Raw genomic sequence first — 21,170 nt, forward strand, 5'->3', positions numbered from 1 at the left:
GTGTCGTACTCATAGAATTTTAATAATAATTAGATAATACAATGTTATTAAATAAATAATGATAAAAAATAAAAAATAGGAAATAATTATTATTTAATCTATATTATCAATACAGTATGATATAAGAAAATAATAAAATTATAATGAATAAATAAAGAAATAAAATTAAATACAAGAGACAACATTGTAGAAATTATGTTAACTTTCTAAATAGAATCTAATAATAAATAATATTAAACACAAATAAACTTAAGTAAATAAATGATATAAATAGAATAATATAAATTAATTATATTTAATAAAAAATAAGATATATTTAATAAATAGACATGACTCATTGAAATTGAGATAAAAAAGAAAAATGGAAGAGGAAAGTAATATGAAGAAAATAAGAAAATGACTTTCTGAAAATATAATAATATGATGTGAACCTTCAAAAGGTAGTAATTATGAATAATTGTGACTTTTTCAAAAGATTATAGCTATAAAGTGTTGTGAATTTTCAAAGGATCTCTATTATGAAAAGTTTTATCTTGAAAGAATTAAAAAAATAGCATATTTTATAAGAGAAAAATATATTTTATCACAAAAAGGTATATTTTATTTTTCCTTAAAAATAGAAAGTGGAGAATTTTAGAAAGAAAACATATAGTTGAGATAAGGAGTAATTCATTGAAAGGCCAACTAAGGATATATCCACATTGAACAAGAAAAGATGAAGGTAAGAAAGATATGTATATTGATTATATTTGTCAAATTGTATTTATCAATTTATTTATATTAATGAATCATACATGTGGATAATTTACACATATACATATGTATATGTAAAGATGGAATTCAAAATGGATAATGCACATGACTTAATGGTTAATGATTTAAGATCAAGAGAAACCATTTATAGGGAACATAGTGATCTTGATATGATTATAAGTTAGAAGATTCAATAGATGTTAACATATGCATATGTGACAAGGGCCCTGGATAGAGAATGTCTCTTCAGGAAGTACCTTAAAGGGAGCACTTCATAGAAGATGAAGAAGTAACTGAGGATCTAAGGATCCTCAAGAGGGTTATTGATCCCGATGTGGAGATGTCTTTAAGATTGGGTTAGGATAGAGGGTAGAATAGTGAAATTTGATTTATTATTGTATAAATTTTAATGTTGGTTTTGTAGGTATTATTGTCCTAGCTAATGAGGACATTACAATAAGTCTTGAGAGTGTATAAATTCAACTTTTTATTGAGAATAGAAGGAAGCTTCTATAATGCTATCTCTTCCACCTTTTAGATAGATGTATGCTAGATATATATAAATTATTAAACATTTATAATGCCAAAAAAATTATGTAAACTTAAACTAGGTTGACTAATGCCAACCTTCATTGTTATGGTTTACTTTCTTATTTAAATACATATAAGAAAGTCTCACTAAAGTGATAGTCCAATGAATAAAATAAATTACAAATAAGAATTTTATTACTTGAATACAAATTCTTTGAAAAATATCACGTTTTTTATTAAATTTCTATAAAAAAATTTAATTAATTAAAATCAATATTAAAATTCACTTAAACTAAACCATCTTTTTATTATTTAATTATTATTTTTAAATATTATAAATAAAAAAAATCAACTAATTATAATTTATATATTTTTATAATAAATACATTTTGCATAGGACAAGATAATTCAACAATCCAACACTAAAATCAAAACTCATGAAACACGCCTAATTAAATTTCTGGTGTGAAACAAAATAATACAATGCTAAAGTTAAAATTATATTGCTAGGAGCCCAAGTCCATAAATTAAGCATCCAAGTGGACGACTCTTGATCTTCTCATGAAAAGATCCAAACCTTTATTTCTAAGGTATTGACTAAGGTGACTATGACATCTCTCTACTGCCACACAATACATGATAACACCAAAATGACTAAAGGGAACGAAGAAAAATGTTCTCTTTCTTTACTGTAACCTTGTGAATTGAGAAACCAGTGAGCATATATAAGACACTGATAATCAATGGCTAGAATAGTATGGAATCATAATTTGTGGGTCATTGTGGCATTAGCTTTAATGAATATGAATATGAATATGAGGGGGTACTCAGCAGAACAGCATGTAGTTGGAGATGATAGAGGATGGGATCCTCTCTCAGATTTCAAAGGATGGGCTTCTCGCAAGATCTTCCGTGTAGGAGATAACCTCTGTAATATTGTTCTTCCCTTTTTATACACTTGTTTAGAAAATCTGTAAAGTTGCTTGATTAGGGTTTATAGATTATATGTAGGAATGGATGATATTGGTTTTTTCATATCTAGTTCAAACCCATCTGTAGATATTATATTGGCTTCATAGTCAAGTAGGAAAGCTACTGAATATTAGACCCATGAGTGCCTTTGAATCTTAGAAAAATTAACATACGTTTAAAAAAATCTACAAATATTTTGAAGTATTTTGTGGCATTCTTTACTAAACTCAACAAAAGATTCAACAATTGATTCTAATGGGAAATATGCAAGATCAAAGATCAAATAATTAAGCAGAAAAAGAAGGTTGACAAAGATGATAGTTGGTGCTCTTTTTTTTTGGATGGTTCTTGTAAACTTGAATTTTAATGAAGTATTAATAGGAAATTTGTACTTTGTTGGAGAAGTGATATTATGAAATTCAAATAATAAATTTTCTGGTATGGTGGTTTGTTTTTATGGCGAGAAAAATTCATAATGTGGTAAAGTAAGAGACGTTTTCGGATAGTTTTGATATATTGAAAGCCCATAATTTTTAGGGTTTGTATTTGAAGGAAATTGTGAAAAGTTCAAGTCGAATTGGTATTTTACCTATATGTAGAGGAGATTAAAGCGTTGAAAATGTCTTTTTGCATGAATGAGCTCTTTTATTTTCAATGGCTATTGAGTTTGGATGCTAATTATTAGCAAATTAAGATGCTTTATAAGAGTTTTCAGTGGTTGCATAGAGTCTCTAATTTCTTAACCCCTTGAAGAACCTTGACAATTTAATTTTTTAGGTCGTTTTTATATGGTTGGTTCGAAAATCATGTGTTTTCTATGTTCATGTTGAAAAAAACTAGTTTTGAAACAGTCATGTCAGATCATGTCAGATGAATCACATGAATCACAGACATATCAATATCAATTTTGAAAGCATTGAATTGATGAATCTTCTATGTTTAGGCTTGTCATAGTTAAATAAATCAAACATAGAATGTACTATTCAAGCTTGCCCATTATTTTAGCTGAATAACTTAGCAATCAAAACATAAAATACAGTATTTAAACTTGTTCAATCTGTTTTAAACCTTCTCAATTTATTTTGCATAGCTCTTTTTATCCATTTATGACAGTCACTAATGGTTTTAAGACAACATGTCAAGTGAATACTTCAAAATAAATATTTCTTCCATGATTTTTGTTCAAATAAAGGTTGGTCTTTCTTTTCACAAAAATGATGCCAAAGAACTACATTTTAACATTTGACAGGGTTTGCTTATGCCTCCTCACAACAAAGTGTATTAGAGCTAAAGAGCCGAGAAGAGTTTGAGAAATGTAATGTGAGCAACCCAATCAAGTTATATAATGGAGGGCTAGATGCAGTCCCACTCATTGAAGTGGGTGACAGATTTTTCACCAGTGGAAGTGTAAAAGCCTGTCAACGTGGGATGAAAGTACACATTAATGTTGTATCTGATGGACTCCGCAATGGCCAATCTGACAGTTCTGATCTAGTTTCAGATGGCCTTGACAAAATACGCAAAGATTGGGGTTTAGAGCGTGAAGACAATCTTAATGTGTTGAGATCAGATGGAATGGACCATTTTGTAGCTTCTTCTGCATCTGATGATTCCATGAAGAATAATAAGAAGCCATTAATGGAGGCCATTGCTGAAGGACCCACATCAGGAACTCTTGGATTATCTCCATCAGTTCTCATAAACCTAGCCCTTTCTTTTTGTTGCACTTTTATGATCACACTCTATTTTATAGTTTAGATCTAGTTTAATGTTCTAATTAAATAAATCAGAAAAGTGTGGGGACCTGTCCCAAACTTTATACTAAGTACATATATTTATTTATATAAAGATGTTGTGATTAGAATATTGAACTGAAATATCAGGAACAGTTGAACTTTGCATGAACAAAAAAACACTTATACGTGTCTGATTGAATCGACGCTAGATAGCAATAAATTGGCTCTTAATTAATAATTAGACAGCCATTTCTGGTTTAAGATTATATGTTTGTTTCTGCTTCTAGTATTCAAGTTTTTCTTATTGTTTTTGTGAGCATTGTGATGACAATAGGAATATATTCCGGTAAGCTTTTTTTAGCAGGTGGTCATTGAAATCGAGGAAGCCCATTCAATGCAAACGTTACCTTGGTTTTGGTAACTTTAAGTTGTTATTTCTCTGTTAAAATATTTTGTTCTTCCATCTGTTTGGAAGATGAGTATGGTAGGAGATATTATGTTTTTACATAGTAGAACAATGCGTAGGAAATTTGCTATGAAAAAAATGAAAATGAAACAGCTGGTGTTGTTGACAGACCTAACTAAATATGAAATATAGAAGAAAACGTACACAAATTTAATTTTGCGGAAGAATCTATATGTGTTTTTGCACCCTTCTCCTGTTTTTGCAGTCAGTCTATACCTTTTCCAGTAGATAAGATTGGCCCTTGAAACATTTCAGTATGTCATATACCTTTCCTACTAGATAAGTAGACCATCCCAAAGATTTCTCTTTATTTTTTTTATCATTTGTCTTCTTGTTATTGTTGAAGTAAATTAATTACAGCCACCGGTTCTGTCGTCACAGGCCAAGAAAGACATATTAAACATGCAGCTAATAATTAAATGCTCAACCAAACTACTTTTGTACAGTTATGGTTATAAATAGATTGCTTGGAGCCTGGCATTTCAGCGCTCAAGTGTGAGTAATTTGCTGTGTTATATATTCTGTGTTTTTTCATGGTATCAGAGCCATGAAAAAGCAGTGCTGATTGCTAGTTTGAAGTTTGTTCTGAGAATAATGTAAGGAAACTTGGCAACAAAGAGTATAACCATTTCCACATAACCCATAATAGATCTAAAATAAACACGGAATTAAAATCCACATGCAAGAGAATAGACAACATACCCATAAAATGTGACACAAGATATACCCTGGGAAACCCTCATCGAGGGAAAAACCCAGCCTCCAAAAGCATCCATCATCATGTATTATTCAGCAAAAACACCATTGCCATACAACTATGGAAGCCTTCATGGCCATAGCCACAATCGAGCAAACTATGTGAACAAGCATGAATCCACACATCCCATGCCATGCTTTCAACCTTCACAAATGCTCCCTTGGCTAACCTGTCAAGCCTTGTCCCCCTCGACTCTTGCCTTTTGTCTTCTTCTTGTCACTCTTTTTTTTTCTATATACAACAACTACCCTTGTGGCTGCTTATATAGTAGCAAGTCCCACAAAACCACCAAGTGGTATTACATAAACCATGTGCTAAAACCATGTGCTACCTAACCCACTGACCCCACATTTAATATTGGGCATTTAATTCTTTTCCCCCAATATTAAATAATTACATCAAATATTTTCACAATGTTACAATACAACTCATCAGAATATTCCATGGGAATCTTTACATGTTGCACGTCCATCTAGGTACAACATTACATAATAAAATAAAATAACAATATTATGCAATGTGTGCAACACCCATTATCTCAACAATCTCCCACTTGTTGTATACATTGCATAGGGTCAATCCATAGCCACATAAATGAACAAGGGAACAATCCCTCCAAGCACATCATGGATCCAAATAAACCAAGTGCTCCATCCTGGTACCCGCAACAAAATCAAAGTATCCAGCATCTCAAACATGAATGATCTCACCTCCTATTATGCCACTACCACTGGACATACATAGAAGCCATCCAAAGAGAAAACCACCCAACCTATCGCATTAGAAGATCATAAAATCCTGTACCAAATGAAATTCCAAGCACAAAAACCTGATCTAAAGGTAATCACATGTATCTGTAGTTGTCAAAATATCCATAGCTGAAATAGCACCCACAGCAAAGTGCCAAACCCATCCAACTATCCATACCTCAAAGGTATAACAAGTGAATCTTATATCACCGACATATCCAATCTGCAACCTGCAATCACAAGCCTCAAGAGCAATACCTGCCACATATATACCAAGAAGCTCCCACTGAAAAAGATAATGTCAAATCTATAACCAATCCACTCAACACATCTCAAAGAAGTGAATCCATGTAGTATCAAGGACATCCACAATACATAAACTAATATCCTGCAAGAAAAATTCTCATAACAAGTCTCCAATGCTCTCCCAAGTTCACCACAACCAACAGAGGAAAGAGAATGAAATAACCATGTCATCTTTCACATGACATACATGAGCACAAACCAGTGATCACAATCTCTAACCAATCTCAAATCCAATGTAAACAAAACTAAACATCCAGGAAGATAACCAAGACTAGAGAAACCATGCAAATCATAACCTGTATCATGTCCTTCTACACACACCTCTAGATGTAAACTGTGCAAGTATGATCTCCTCCATAAAACCCCAACAAGAAGCCTCAACAACACCCAAACCATACCATATAATTTATCATGGATGTAAGCCTCTCACAAGAAGATCAAACTCAATAAATCCATTCCTAAACCAAGGAATAACCATTCCTAATCCAAAGAATATGCCCAATATAAAACCATCTCCCAAATTCAACCAGCATAACAACATATGCACATGGAGATAACCAATGCTAAACCATCTCTCAAATGAACCCTCCAGAACTAACTCATGTACCATAGCTCAAGATCCATATCCATGAAAGACAAGCATAAATATAATGTACTTGAGAAAAAACAATGGGCTATACCTCTCAAGTAGCAAACTGCCGAGTAGACCAAGAGTGGGGAATGAGAATGCTCATCAAGATACCCAAGTCTCCAACCAAGACTCATCTAAGAACAATCTCCTCTCAAGTCCATATCAGGTGACTGCCGCTCGGACTTCCTGCTGAAACCATCAACCATCCCAACAAATATTTCTCTAATCCAAGAGAAATCAGCATCACCACCGTCTCTAAGTATCCATGAGCACCTGTAACCAATCAATTCATGCCAACTCCAAATGCAACATAGCAATATCATGAAGTATCCAGCTTATGATCAGTGTACTCAATACCAAGAAACTAAACCAAGATCAATGTCAAAGTTCCAACCATGGCCTCAAGAACATAAACATGACAACATGATCTAACCATCTCAACTAAAGAGATAACATGCTCCACATGAACACACCATAACATGTCACAACTCTAAACGCGTTTCAAGAGTATACCATGACATAATAATGAAACCATCCTCATACCAAGGATAACATGCCAAATAAAAGCATAAACCACACCTTTGCCAAGAACCCTGTGAGTCCTCAAGATGCAACCATCTCCACACACCATGAAGAACCATCTCCATACACCATGAAGATAACCAAGAACTCCATAAGTCCTCAAGATCTAACCATCTTCAAACACCATGAAGATAACCAAGAACTCCATGAGTCCTCAAGATCTAACCATCTTCACACACCATGAAGATAACAAGTGCACCATGCAAATGTCAAAGACGCTTCTGCAGCAACAGGATCTAAGACAAACCTCCAACATCTGCAAACACTCAATAAATATATCAATGCCAACAACTCCCACTCAGTCGTGGTACCAAGTCACCTATGGCATCATAAAATCCATCCTCTCCAAACCAAGAAGATATAAACCAAACCAGGAACTAATCCTGCACTGTCACCCCATCACTATCACAAGCTCTCACTAAACCGTGTATCCAAGCTATCCATGACATCATGATGAAAAATAACCATCCTCTAACCATGAGAATCAACCAAGGCATCAAACCATCAAAGAACTCAAAGTGCACATCATGAGCTCCTCAAAAGAAACCAAATAACCATGATTCTCAACCAAGAAGATATACCACCATAACTAAATCAGAAATCCAAGCTAATGAACATCAAGGATGTACCTGTATATCCAATCATGTCATGCCAAAATCCATGACACCATGATCACATCCATGAACCGAGCATCTGGCTCTCAATATCTCCAACCTGTCAGCATAGTCAACCACAATCCTCTACCATGACTGTACCTGGTAACAACATCTCATCCCTTCTACATGAAGATAAAATAGTAAATCATGTGACTTAGGGCATAGACAACCCAAATCCAAGCCACCAATCTGAATATGCATCAATAATGAAAGATCAATGGGCAAAGACAACCCATAACCAAGCTATAAATGCAACCTGTAAGTATAGACCGCTTACAACACTGCACAACTTGTAGATCCAACAAGCCATCATGCATATCCAAACCAAACACTGATAACCATATCATCATGAGACCAATCTGAAATATGAACTGAGTATACAATGACATCAAAACTTAAATCTCCAATGCCATAAACTCACAATGTTACCATAGTCAAAATATATCTATAAACTGTTCAAATCAATATATCAACAAATAAATCATGCCAAACCTGTACCAAATTTGAACCAATGTGTAGAGCTCTCCAAGAGCTTTCCGTTGACTACTCGAAGTCCAAAATCCGACTCCGTATGCCCAAGTTATGCCCTAATCCGTGCTCAAAATAAACAACATTTGAATTTAGGGCTCTTAAAATCTGACAAAATTTCAAAATCATGGAACCAAACCTACACCATCTTGTAGTGCTCTAAATTAGCTTTCCAACGCCTATAAGAACTCTGAAATTCGATATTCTGAGAGAAAGTTATGGCCATTTTACTAAGACAGTCTTTTTACCATTTCCAGTACGATTTTTCATTTTTTATTTTTTCAGTGACGAAAATTCCGACGGGATTAAATTTGACGGCCATCATGGGCTGAAACCAAAAAACTCTTTCATTTTTCTCTGAACATGGCCAAACTAGGGCATATTATATATCAAAAAATGTCGACCCGGATCCAATGGTGAGGTCTGTTTTTACCCAGGAGGTCATTTCTGCAAGCTACCCCCCAAAACTCTCATTTAAATGAAGACATCCGAAAAACCTTTTTATCCAACAATTTCCCATGCCCAAATCTTTTAACATCCCATCATAACAACAAATCCAAAAGCCTCAAATCTGCAATAAATCATTCATATATCTTGCCCTTTCTTTTATCCTCTCATGCATTCCCATGGATTCAATCTAGGGTTACAATAATAAAATCATAGCTCTGATACCACTTGTAAGGAAACTTGGCAACAAAGAGTATAACCGTTTCCACATAACCCATAATAGATCTAAAATAAACACGGAATTAAAATCCACATGCAAGAGAATAGACAACATACCCATAAAATGTGACACAAGATATACCCTGGGAAACCCTCATCGAGGGAAAAACCCAGCCTCCAAAAGCATCCATCATCATGTATTATTCAGCAAAAACACCATTGCCATACAACTATGGAAGCCTTCATGGCCATAGCCACAATCGAGCAAACTATGTGAACAAGCATGAATCCACACATCCCATGCCATGCTTTCAACCTTCACAAATGCTCCCTTGGCTAACCTGTCAAGCCTTGTCCCCCTCGACTCTTGCCTTTTGTCTTCTCCTTGTCACTCTCTTTTTTTTCTATATACAACAACTACCCTTGTGGCTGCTTATATAGTAGCAAGTCCCACAAAACCACCAAGTGGTATTACATAAACCATGTGCTAAAACCATGTGCTACCTAACCCACTGACCCCACATTTAATATTGGGCATTTAATTCTTTTCCCCCAATATTAAATAATTACATCAAATATTTTCACAATGTTACAATACAACTCATCAGAATATTCCATGGGAATCTTTACATGTTGCACGTCCATCTAGGTACAACATTACATAATAAAATAAAATAACAATATTATGCAATGTGTGCAACACCCATTATCTCAACAAATAATAGTTCAAGGAGATTGCTGAAGAACTTGTTGAATATCTCTTCATGTGTGAACTGCTGTGTGGGGGTGTTGAACTTTTGAAGGATCTCTGGCAAGCTGAAGCTGGCTGACTGTGTATTGTTGCTGAAGATTGATCACAGTCTTGAAGAGAAGATATCCAAATTCAAGGTATGTACTGAGACTATTGCATGAAGCAAGGTCTTTTTTTAAATCTTTGACCAGTATGTGAGAAATATTAATGGTGCAAGAGATAGATTTCTTTAACTCTGAAGGAATAAAGTGTTCATGTCCTTGCAAAGGAAAGTAAGATTTAAAGATTGCCTTCTTTGAGAATTGTCTTTCTCTTTGGAAGATATTGTGTGCTTAAGGATTGTTTGGATATATGATCAAGTCAATTTCAAAGTACTTGTTGATTTATATTGAAAGGATTTGTGTTTAACTTGGTGAGAAGTGGTTTGTTTAATTGATTGGGAAAAGAGGAAAGTGATATTTTCAGGAAGGTGAAAAAGTTTAATGAAACCTTCTTAAGATTTGTAAGTTGTGAAATTTTAAGTCCTTGTTTGTTTGGCTCATCAGAAGGCTATCATCAAGGCACTTTGTAGAGGCTTGGTGCTTGTGTGCATGTGTGTTGGTATTTGATTGAGACTTAATTATAGCTTCCAATGATATGTCTAATCTTATGATTACTGAAAAATTGGATGGCTCAAATTATGGTAATTGGAAATGTGAAATGGAATTAATTTTACAAATGACAGATTTATGGGAAGTAGTCATAGAAGAAGAACCTACGGATCATAGTGGACATGATAAATGGAATAAAAAGGACATGAATGCATGTGCCACACTTTTATGGAAAATTAGTCCCGGGATTAGGCCTCATGTTCAAAGTTTAAAAACAACAAAGAAAATTTAAGAAACTTTGCAAACAATGTATAAAAGAACTAGCAAGTTAAAAGTAATGGATATTAAGAGGCAATTAACTCAATTGAAAATGAAAGTAGGAGATAGCATGAATGATCATATTACTAAATTGAAAAATTTAAGAAATCAACTTGCAATGATGAAGGTTGAGTATGAAGATGATGAAATTATAGAATTTTTAATTGAAAGTCTTCCAGAGGAATATAATAATTTCATTCCTACTTTGGAATTAACTAACAAATTTGAGAATATAACATAGGAAGAAGTATATGGTATTTTGTTAATTGAAGAAAAAAGACTTAAAAAGTTTACAAATGAGTCTAGCAAGAGTCAAGCTTTTGTAGCTAGAGGAAAATACAAGAATTACAATCAAGAAAATTAGTATAGAAATAATCAAAGGCAATGAACTCAACAAAGAGATGATCAAAATAGGAAAAGCTATCAAAGTCCACAAAATGAATGGAGAAATAATAATAATAATTTTAAAGAAGAAAGTTCTATCAAATTCTACAAGTGTGGAAAAGAAGGGCATAAAAGTGGTCAATGTTTTATGAGATGGCAAAGGAGATTTAATCAAAGAAGGCAATCAAATTTTGTTCAAGAAGAAGGTGATCCTCAATATAACAATAGATTCTTTAGCTACTCAAAGTGATTCAAGTATGCATGGTATATTGACTCAGGAGCTAGCCAACATATAACTCACAAAAAAAATATCTTCAACTCTTTTGAAGCAACGAAAGGTGCTAAAAAATTTCTTAGTGATGATAGTTCACATGACATAGAAGGAATAGGAAAAAAAAAATGAAAGGAAATGATGGTAAAAATTTGGAAATAACTAATGTGAATTTTGTACCTAAGTTGGCCAAATATCTTCTTTCAGTGAGCAAAATAACACAACATGGTTATAAGGTGGAGTTTTATTCAGATAAGTGTTTGATTAAAAATATTAATGATGGATAAACAATAGTGGCTATAGAAGTTGAAAATGATGGAATATATAAATTTCTAGCAAGTGTTGGCAAAAAGGCTCATATCAGTAGAAGATCATCTTTAAGTGAGTTATGGCATCAAAGATATGGTCATTTAAATTATCAAAGTTTGGCTATGCTTTCAAAGATGAATATGGTTGATGGATTACCTTGGATAAAATTAAAAACAAATGTGTGTGAAGGATGCATGGTTGGTAAATAACATAGAGATACTTTTGAGAGGTCTACATGGAGAGCAAAGAAAAGTTTGGAACTTATCCATAGTGATTTGTGTGGTCCTATGAATTCAACATCAAAGGGAGGAGCTAGGTATATCTTAATATTTATTGATGATTTTTCAAGGAAAGTTTGGGTTTACTTCTTGAAATAAAAGGATGAAGTGTTTAACAAGTTTAAAATGTTTAAAGCTCTTGTGGAAAATGAAAGTGGGAATAATATCGAGAGAATGAGAATTGATAATGGTGGAGAATATGTAAATAATAAGTTCGAATTATTTTGTGAGTATCACGGGATCAAGAGAGAGATGACTATTAGATACACTCCTCAACAAAATGGCATTGAGGAAAGAAAGAATAGGACTTTAGTGGAAATGGTGTGTTGTATGATACAATTGAATAATCTTCCTTTGTTTCTATGGACTAAAGCAAGTAATACTGCATCTCATGTTTTGAATAGATCCCCTATAAGTGGTTTGCAAAATATTATTCCTGAATAAGCTTGGAGTGGGAGTAAATTCAATGTTAAGTATTTTAGAGTGTTTGGATGTGAGGCATATGCTCATGTACTAGGTGAGATTAGAGACTTTAGAAATTTGATAAGAAAAGCATTAAGTGCATCTTTGTGGGGTATGATGACCAAAGGAAAGGATATAGGTTTTATGACCCTAGTGTGGAAGATGTTTTTAGAAGTAGGGATGTCAAGTTAATGAGGGGTTTGATGATTTCCCAAAATCCTCTCCTATTGCACAAGTGACCATAGATGATTGTGAATCTCTCAATAATTTTGAAATTGGTGAAAGTTTCAAGGAAACTTTTGATATGGTTGAAGAATCTAGTCCTCCTCCAAAAACCAAGAGTATTCAAGATATTTATCAAAGGACTCATCAAATTAACTATGCTTTGATGACCACCATAATGAAGGCAAATGACCCTCAAACATATGAAGAGGCTAAAGGAAAAGATGAATGTGAATTGACTATGCAAAATGAGTATGATTCCTTGATAAAGAATAAAACTTGGGAATTAGTAGAGTTTCCATGGGGTAAGAATGTGGTTAACAATAAGTGGGCTTATAAAATTAAGTTCAAGTCAGATGGGGGTATTGAAAAACATAAGGCAAGACTGGTGGCCAAAGGGTATTCACGAAAAGAGCGAATCAATTACACATAAAAATTTCCCCCAGTAGCCAAGATTAGTACTGTAAGAACCATTATAGCATTGGCAACACATTTTAAGTGGTCTCTACACAAGATGGATGTTAAGAATGCATTTTTAAATGGTGAAATTGATGAAGAGATCTATATGACTTAGCCATAAGGATTTGAAATTCAAGGAAAAGAACATTTGGTTTGTAAATTAAGTCTTTATATGGTTTGAAACAAGCTCCAATAGCTTGGTATGCTAAGATTGATGAATATTTTCAAATTCAAGGCTTCCATAATAGTCCTCATGACCCAAATTTGTATGTGAAGAAATTTGATGATGGTGGTATGATAATCATTGTGCTTTATGTTGATGATCTTATTATTATAGGACATAACATGGATCAAGTCAATAAGATGAAGTCAAATTTACAAGATACATTTGAGATGACAGTTCTTAGTTTTCTACAGTATTTCCTTGGCCAACAAGTATGGCAAAATGATGATGGTTTTTATACTTCTCAAGTAAAGTGTGCTCTAGACTTGTTGAAGAGGTTTAGAATGGAAGATTGTAAGAGTTTGTTTACTCCAGTTGCTTCAATATTAAAGTTATGAAAGGACATAGAAGGTGAAGATGTTGATCCTACTTTATATAGGCAATTGGTTGGTAGTCTTGTGTATTTGACACACACTTGTCTTGATATTTCTTTTGTGGTTAGTGTGATTTCTAGATTTTTTAGTTCCCTTAAGGTCTCACATTGTTCCCTTAAGGTCCCACATTGAATAGAAGCTAAATGAATACTATGATATGTGAAAGGGACTTTAACACGGGCATCTAGTATTCATCTCAGGGAGATCTTTCTCTTATTAGTTATTCAAATTTCAATTGGGTAGGATGTGCAGATGATCGTAATCACACATAATGATTGGGCAAGATGTGCAGATGATCGTAATCACACAAAACATATTGAGGTTTATCATCATTATATTCAACATTTGATCTTGACATCTTTTCGGCTTACAAGAAGTCACCTGACTATCTTATGGTATTCATTTAGGAGGATTCTTGTGAATTCCAACCATTTTATTTAGTAAATATATGATTGTAAATAGGTACCTAACAAGACTTTAGGCCAGCATCTTTTTTCTATATTATAGAAGGATTTAGATAGTTAGTATAGATATTTAGCATAGTGATTTGTAATTAATTTAGGGGGATGTTGAAGTAAATTAATTACAGCCACCCGTACTGTGGGCACAGACCAAGGAAAACTCTAAAAAGGCATATTAAACATGTGCAGCCGTCCACAAGCCGTCTATAGCTTCTAATAATTAAATGCTCAACCTAACTACTTCTGTATGAATGCTGCTAATATTAAATGGTTAAAAATAGAATGCTTGGAGCATGGCATTCCAGCGCTCAAGTGTGAGTAATTTGCTTATTCTGTTTTTTTTCTGTTATGAAGTGTAGTGCTAAGTGATATATTAAGTCTGGAGAATTTCAATCAATTTTAGTGTTGAACACTTTTAGTTTAGAGGTCAATATTTGAGATGTAAACCGTTTAATTTCCACTATCTAAGAATCTTACCTATTTAAGGTAGAAGAATCATACCTATTTAAGACAGAAGTATCACATGAACCAGGTTAATGGATAATATTATTCTCTGAAGTAAGAGATTTTCTGGCTTATCCACCTATTCAAGTCCACAATGTTAAGGAAAACCCACGTGATGCGCATGGTTGGAATGATTCATCTTGCACTTTGGTAGGGTTCGAGTGATCATTCTTGCAATTTGGTATGCAATGCAGTTGATTAAATGAACAAGAGCTGTGTTACACCAAGAGTCCAGCCTAATAGTAAAAAAATAAATATTGTTTGAATAGATTGAACAAACATTGGCATAAGTAAATGATTGTAAATAATTATAAGAAAAAAATTAAAATAAAGTAATATAAACTAATAATTATTAAAGAGTAAATCAAATAAATTAATTTTATAAGTTTAAAAATAAAATTTAATTCTTTTATAATATAAGAACATAGAATAATCAAATAGAAAACTAGAGAAAATTAGAAGAAAGTGTTGTTTGAACATATATTTTTTATTTTAAATCAATAGGTACAATATTATTTTAAATCAATTGACTTAAATAATTTCATTTATATGATGACTTCAAATTTTCTTCATAATTTATGAATTTATTCTAGCGTATTTACTATCAATCTATTTAAATAATATGTATTTCATTACTATCTACTAAAATAAAAAATTACTCAAACTTTTTTTTCAATATAAACATTAAATGGGTAAATATTGTGGTGCTTATCTCTAAATGCAATTCTATTATTGACCCTAACCTAACGTAATAGTAAATCTAATCTTAATTGAATTCCCATACTAAACTCTAACTTTACTTGTAAAACTAATTTGAATGCTAAACTTAAATCTCATTTTAAAATTATAATAATGAAGGAGATTAGGAATTATATATATATATATATATATATATATATATATATATATATATATATATATATATATATATATATATATATATATATATATATATATATATAAAATAAAGTATATAATAAAATTTAATAACATTTATAAAATTTAATTAACTTCTATAATAAATTTTATAATTTAATTCTTAGTCCTTTCCTTTCTCCATACTACTAGTTATATATATTATATAGCATATAATATATAAAGAGAAAGTCTAGAGATATGGAGACTTAAATTTACTTTTAAAAAAAAAAAACTTTTAGTTGATTAGACAATTTTTTTGTAATTTTCAGAATGAAAAATTAATTAAACCCCTAGCAAAAATAGGATCAACCAATAAGAAAAAAGAAATACTTTTCAAGAAATTCAAAAAAAAAAAAGACGCTTCAAACATTGGAAATCATGTTTAATATTTTGCAAAGGCACAGGTTTTAAGGCAAACTAATAGCCTAAAATCAGGTGAAAACATAAGTCTCAGCCTATAAATAGGCTGGACTAATAAATTAACATTTTTAATGCAAAAATCATAAGTTGGATCTTATATCAAATGCATGTTGAATCTAGAATATAAATTGTTTAAAGTATTACATTTTCTTCTCTAGTGTATTAATAGTTTGACATACGAGTAGGTTATAATATTCATATTCAAGGTTATAAATTCATGTCTCAATTTTTCTATACGTGATCATATAATTCATAAATAATTGATTTTCTTATAATGTTATACAATATGTTGTTGATTAGTTTAACTATTTTAAAGTTTTAGAACATAGATAAGCATTGGGCCTTTGTAATAGTGAAAATATTGATTGAATGTTTTAAGATAGTATATGCAACATATCAACTAGTGAATCATGGGAAAAAAAGATAAATACAGATAGCAATTTTTCTAAAGTTTGATTATACTTTTATGTAGAGTTATGAAGACTAATTAAACCATCTATCATTAAAATATATCTAATAATTTAAATATATCTGTTAGAAAACATCTTGTATTAATTAATATATATCTCATGTATGATAAGAGATTGAATACACAAAAGATGACACATATGCATATTATTGAATCTCATATGCATATTATTGAATCTCACTATTATTAATATGGGAAATGTATATCAAATAAGTTTTAATACTTTATTGATGATTTATGTTGGATCCCCAAATTGTATGGACGAAAATCCTAACATATTTCATACCTCCAATGTTAGTGATAGCTATTAAGAAGGTAAAGAATAACGTTTATCAATATATTATAGGTTGTTAAACAACAAAAATGGGTAATATTTTTAACACTTTTAGGTTAGACCATAATGGGGCTCAAACTTAGGGTGTTTTGCTTGGTCTTGTCTTAGTCCCTCTTGTTATTCTATCTATTATATTTTTAGGTAATGGTTCTAAGAATAAATTGTTTATTTATTATTATTATTCATTGAAATCAATTATTAATTTGTGTTAAGCTCACTCAAATTCATATATATGAACTTCCAAAAGCATTGTGTTGTTGTCTATTGTTAGTTTTGTTTTTTTGGTTTACTCACCCTTGTGGGACCACTCTCTTCTATATTAATGACTATTTTTAAAATGGTTTAAGATCCTATCCTACTTTACATATTCAAAATAACTATTTCAAAGGCTAAAGATTTTTTTTCATTTCTTATTAGATACACCATTGTATACTATTTTAAATCATTAATTTATAGTGTTTATATTCTCCAAATATAATCTAATAAATCCCATGCATTATAAGTGATAATAGAAAATACTAAGATCAAACTCATCTCACATTATTGAATCTCTCTATTATAAATATGGACAATGACTATTCAACAAAGAATTGTATAGCCAAGATTAAAAAACCTAAACATGTATCAATCTAACCTAGGAGATTGCAACAAGATGAAAATCCTTCTAGTTTCAAACCCCTAGTGATAATTAGCTAGTTAATCTATTTCAATTGGTATTTCCTTGGTTCCCTTTATTCTTTTTGTTGTCATTAGTCTATATTCTATGGTTTGGTTTGTAGCTTATTGGTTGTCTTATAAGTGTGAGACTCCACTTCATTGACTCAACAACTATTTTATAAATGAGTTCAATCTCTATATTGCTTTATATAATCAAAACTAGACTTTTTTTATATCTAATTATGTGTATATATAATAAAATTTAGTAAATGACATTTAATAGATTGTTGTACATCAAATAGTTGATTTTAATAAAGAGTAGAAAGGTTTTAACAATTTGTAATCAATGAAATGGTATGTCTTGATGACTATTTAAAATTATTTAGAGAAACATATAATTACAATAATATATCTTTTATCATCACATTTTCTTACACAAATATATTAAAGGTGTGTCATTAAATGTAGTGCCCACCCCTAGTTTACATTTTTAATGTTATATTGCTGAATTTTTTTAGGCCATGACCTCCCCTACCCCCCGCTACCTTACTTTTCAAAAGATAGCCAAAGCTTCTACAACAACTAAGGTTGCCGCGATGACTACTAAAGGGTCGCACGCGAGCAACCAAGTCCTTAGGGAATATCATTTTAAAATAAAATAATAATAATTTAATATTATTTAATTAAAAATTATTATATAGTTTAATTTTATTATATTTGAAATTCAGATTTGTATCTTAAATTAATCAAGTTTAATTTAATAAAATTTTAATTACTATTTAATAGTATTAAATTTTGTTTTATTTTTCTTAGATGGACTTTATTATGTATTAAAGGTAATTATTATTTGATCATTTAAAACATTAGTAAATGGTTTTAATTGGCAGAGTTTAGAAGCAAGGATTTTTCCATGTAGATCATGATGAGACTGATATAAACACATTTTTATTTGTAAACATAGATGATTAAGATATAAACATGAAGCTTTTATGTTGATTGATCCAACCTGAAAACCTTTATCAACTGGAATAGTTTCAAAAGTGAACACTTGAAACCTTGTTTCAAATCGATTTTCTTATGAAATTATATCCAAAATTTAAATGATTGATTAATTACACTTGTTTTATATGCCCCATGAGGTTTTATATTTTAATCTTGTAATGGTTTTGGGAAACCTAGTATTTTGACGAGTTAGGTATGTTTACTAAAGGCTTGACAAGAGATTGATTTATAAATATTGTTATGAAATGTTGTTTAGTGATGATTGTTTCATTCCCAATTCTTATGATGCATTCACATGGTTCTATGGTGAAAACTAGCTCTGTTATGTAAGCTCATGTTGTGATTTTTGTGTTGTACCCTTTAAGGATTCATAAGTTGTCTATTGTATTTCTAGATTCTTGTATAGGACTGATGTGGTCATTGTGATTTGATGAGATATTATATTATGAGTTTAGGGTTGGAACTATCTTTGTGTATGTTAGGAAGTGGCTTGCAATGGAGGTTAGAGTCCTAAAGAGGCTACCTAGGTAACCCATTGTAAGTTGTAATAATAAGTGATAATATTTCATGAATGGGGTTAAAAAATACTAACAAGAGTTAGTGTATGTTAGGATAAACCACAGACAGAAATAAAAAAACTACATGCAAATATAACCAATAACAAAAAATAATAGATCACACAGAAATGAATACAAGGCACCAAGATTTAATGTGGTTCACCCAATCCCTGGGCTACGTCCACCAAATAGCAAGTCCAATATTATTACAATCCAGTGATTACAACCTGATTACAATCTGTAATCCCTTACAGCTCAATACCACCGCAAGAAGCAATTTTGCATCATAACGTAATGAAAATACCTAACCCTAAACCATTTTATACAAGTATTTTATCCATTTTAGGGTTACAACATGTCGGCCATATGTCAACCATAATATGTCAGCTACAATGTCATTATGTCGGCTACAACATCATCATGTCAGCTACAATGTCATTATGTCGGCCATATGTCAGCCATAATATGTCGACCATACTAATTATGAAGTATGTATAATACTTTCCTGATCAGTCACCATAATCTAACAATCTCCCACTTGGGGACTGATCAGGCTCCACACTAAACAACAATCTCCCACTTGGAGACTGATCCTATAGCAATACCACTACCACATGGGGCTCCCACTGGATCAAACCACCCTGGACTCTACTATTCTTTTATGCATGTTCAGTCTAAAAGACCAATCGAAGATGAAGAGGAGTTCAACTTCTCCCTTGTTACAACCTTTGTCAACATATCTGCTAGATTGTCATTTGTATGGATCTTCTCCAGCTTTAACTATCCATCCTCCAAAACTGACCAAATGAAATGGCACCACAACTGTATGTGTTTGGTCTTAGAATGCAGAGTTGAATTCTTTGCAAGATGAATGGCACTCTGACTATTTATGAAAAAATAATTATCCTTAGGAGGATGTCCCAATTCTTCCAAGAAGAACTAAAGCCATATCATCTGCTTGGTTGCCTCTATAGCAGCAACATACTCTGCCTATGTAGTGGATAGAGCATTAATCTTCTGTAACCTAGAAACCTAGCTCATGGTTGCCCCACCAATAGTAAAGACATAACCTGTAGTACTCCGCCTGGTATCAATATCCCCTACCAAATTTGAGTCAACATAGCCCTGCAAATCAGTAGTAGAGCCCCCAAAGTGTAAACACATATTGGATGTTCCTCTCAAATATCTGAGTATCCACTTGACAGCATTCCAATGCTCAAAACCTGGGTGACTCATATACTTGCTAACAACTCCCACTGCATGTGCAATATTTGGCCTAGTGCATACCATAGCATACATCAAGCTTCCTACAGCTGAAGCATAGGGTACCTTGGACATCTTATCCTTCTCTTCTTGTGTCTTAGGACACATCTCCTTAGTCAATTTCAAATGACTAGGTAAAGGTGTGCTGATAGCTTTAACATTCTCCATAGAGAAATGTTGCAACACCTTCTCAACATAATCAGCCTGAGATAGCGTTAATGTTCTATTCTTCCTATCTGTACAAATCTTCATACCAAAGATTTGTTTTTCTGCCCCCAAATCCTTCATAGAAAATGCATGTGCTAACTGGCATTTTAGCCCCTTAATATGATCCATGTTAGACCCAGCTACAAGCATATCATCAACATATAAACATAAAATAATGTAGCTATCATCATCCAACCTCTTAAAATAAACACAATAATCTGAATGACACCTATTATACCCATGCTCATGCATAATACTGTCAAATTTCAGATACCATTGCCAAGGTGCTTGCTTCAAGCCATATAAACTTTTCTTCAATTTGCACACTAAGTTCTCCTTACCTTTGACCTCAAAACCCTATGGCTGAGCCATATATATTTCTTCATCCAAATCACCATGAAGAA

General features: G+C 32.1%; 1 protein-coding gene across 1 annotated transcript; it reads left to right on the forward strand.

The window, feature by feature from the left end:
• The first annotated feature begins 1,949 nt into the window (after nt 1–1,949).
• LOC149567038 (blue copper protein 1b-like) lies at nt 1,950–4,133 on the forward strand. Its single transcript, XM_089817446.1, has 2 exons — nt 1,950–2,214; nt 3,506–4,133. The coding sequence occupies exons 1-2, from the start codon at nt 2,028–2,030 to the stop codon at nt 4,012–4,014; spliced, it is 696 nt and encodes a 231-aa protein (XP_089673572.1). The 5' UTR covers nt 1,950–2,027; the 3' UTR covers nt 4,015–4,133.
• Nucleotides 4,134–21,170: the final 17,037 nt, after the last annotated feature.

This window comes from Cupressus sempervirens, chromosome 3 (genome assembly GCF_028749045.1).
Source record: "Cupressus sempervirens isolate cs-2001-9-10 chromosome 3, ASM2874904v1, whole genome shotgun sequence".
Taxonomy (NCBI): domain Eukaryota; kingdom Viridiplantae; phylum Streptophyta; class Pinopsida; order Cupressales; family Cupressaceae; genus Cupressus; species Cupressus sempervirens.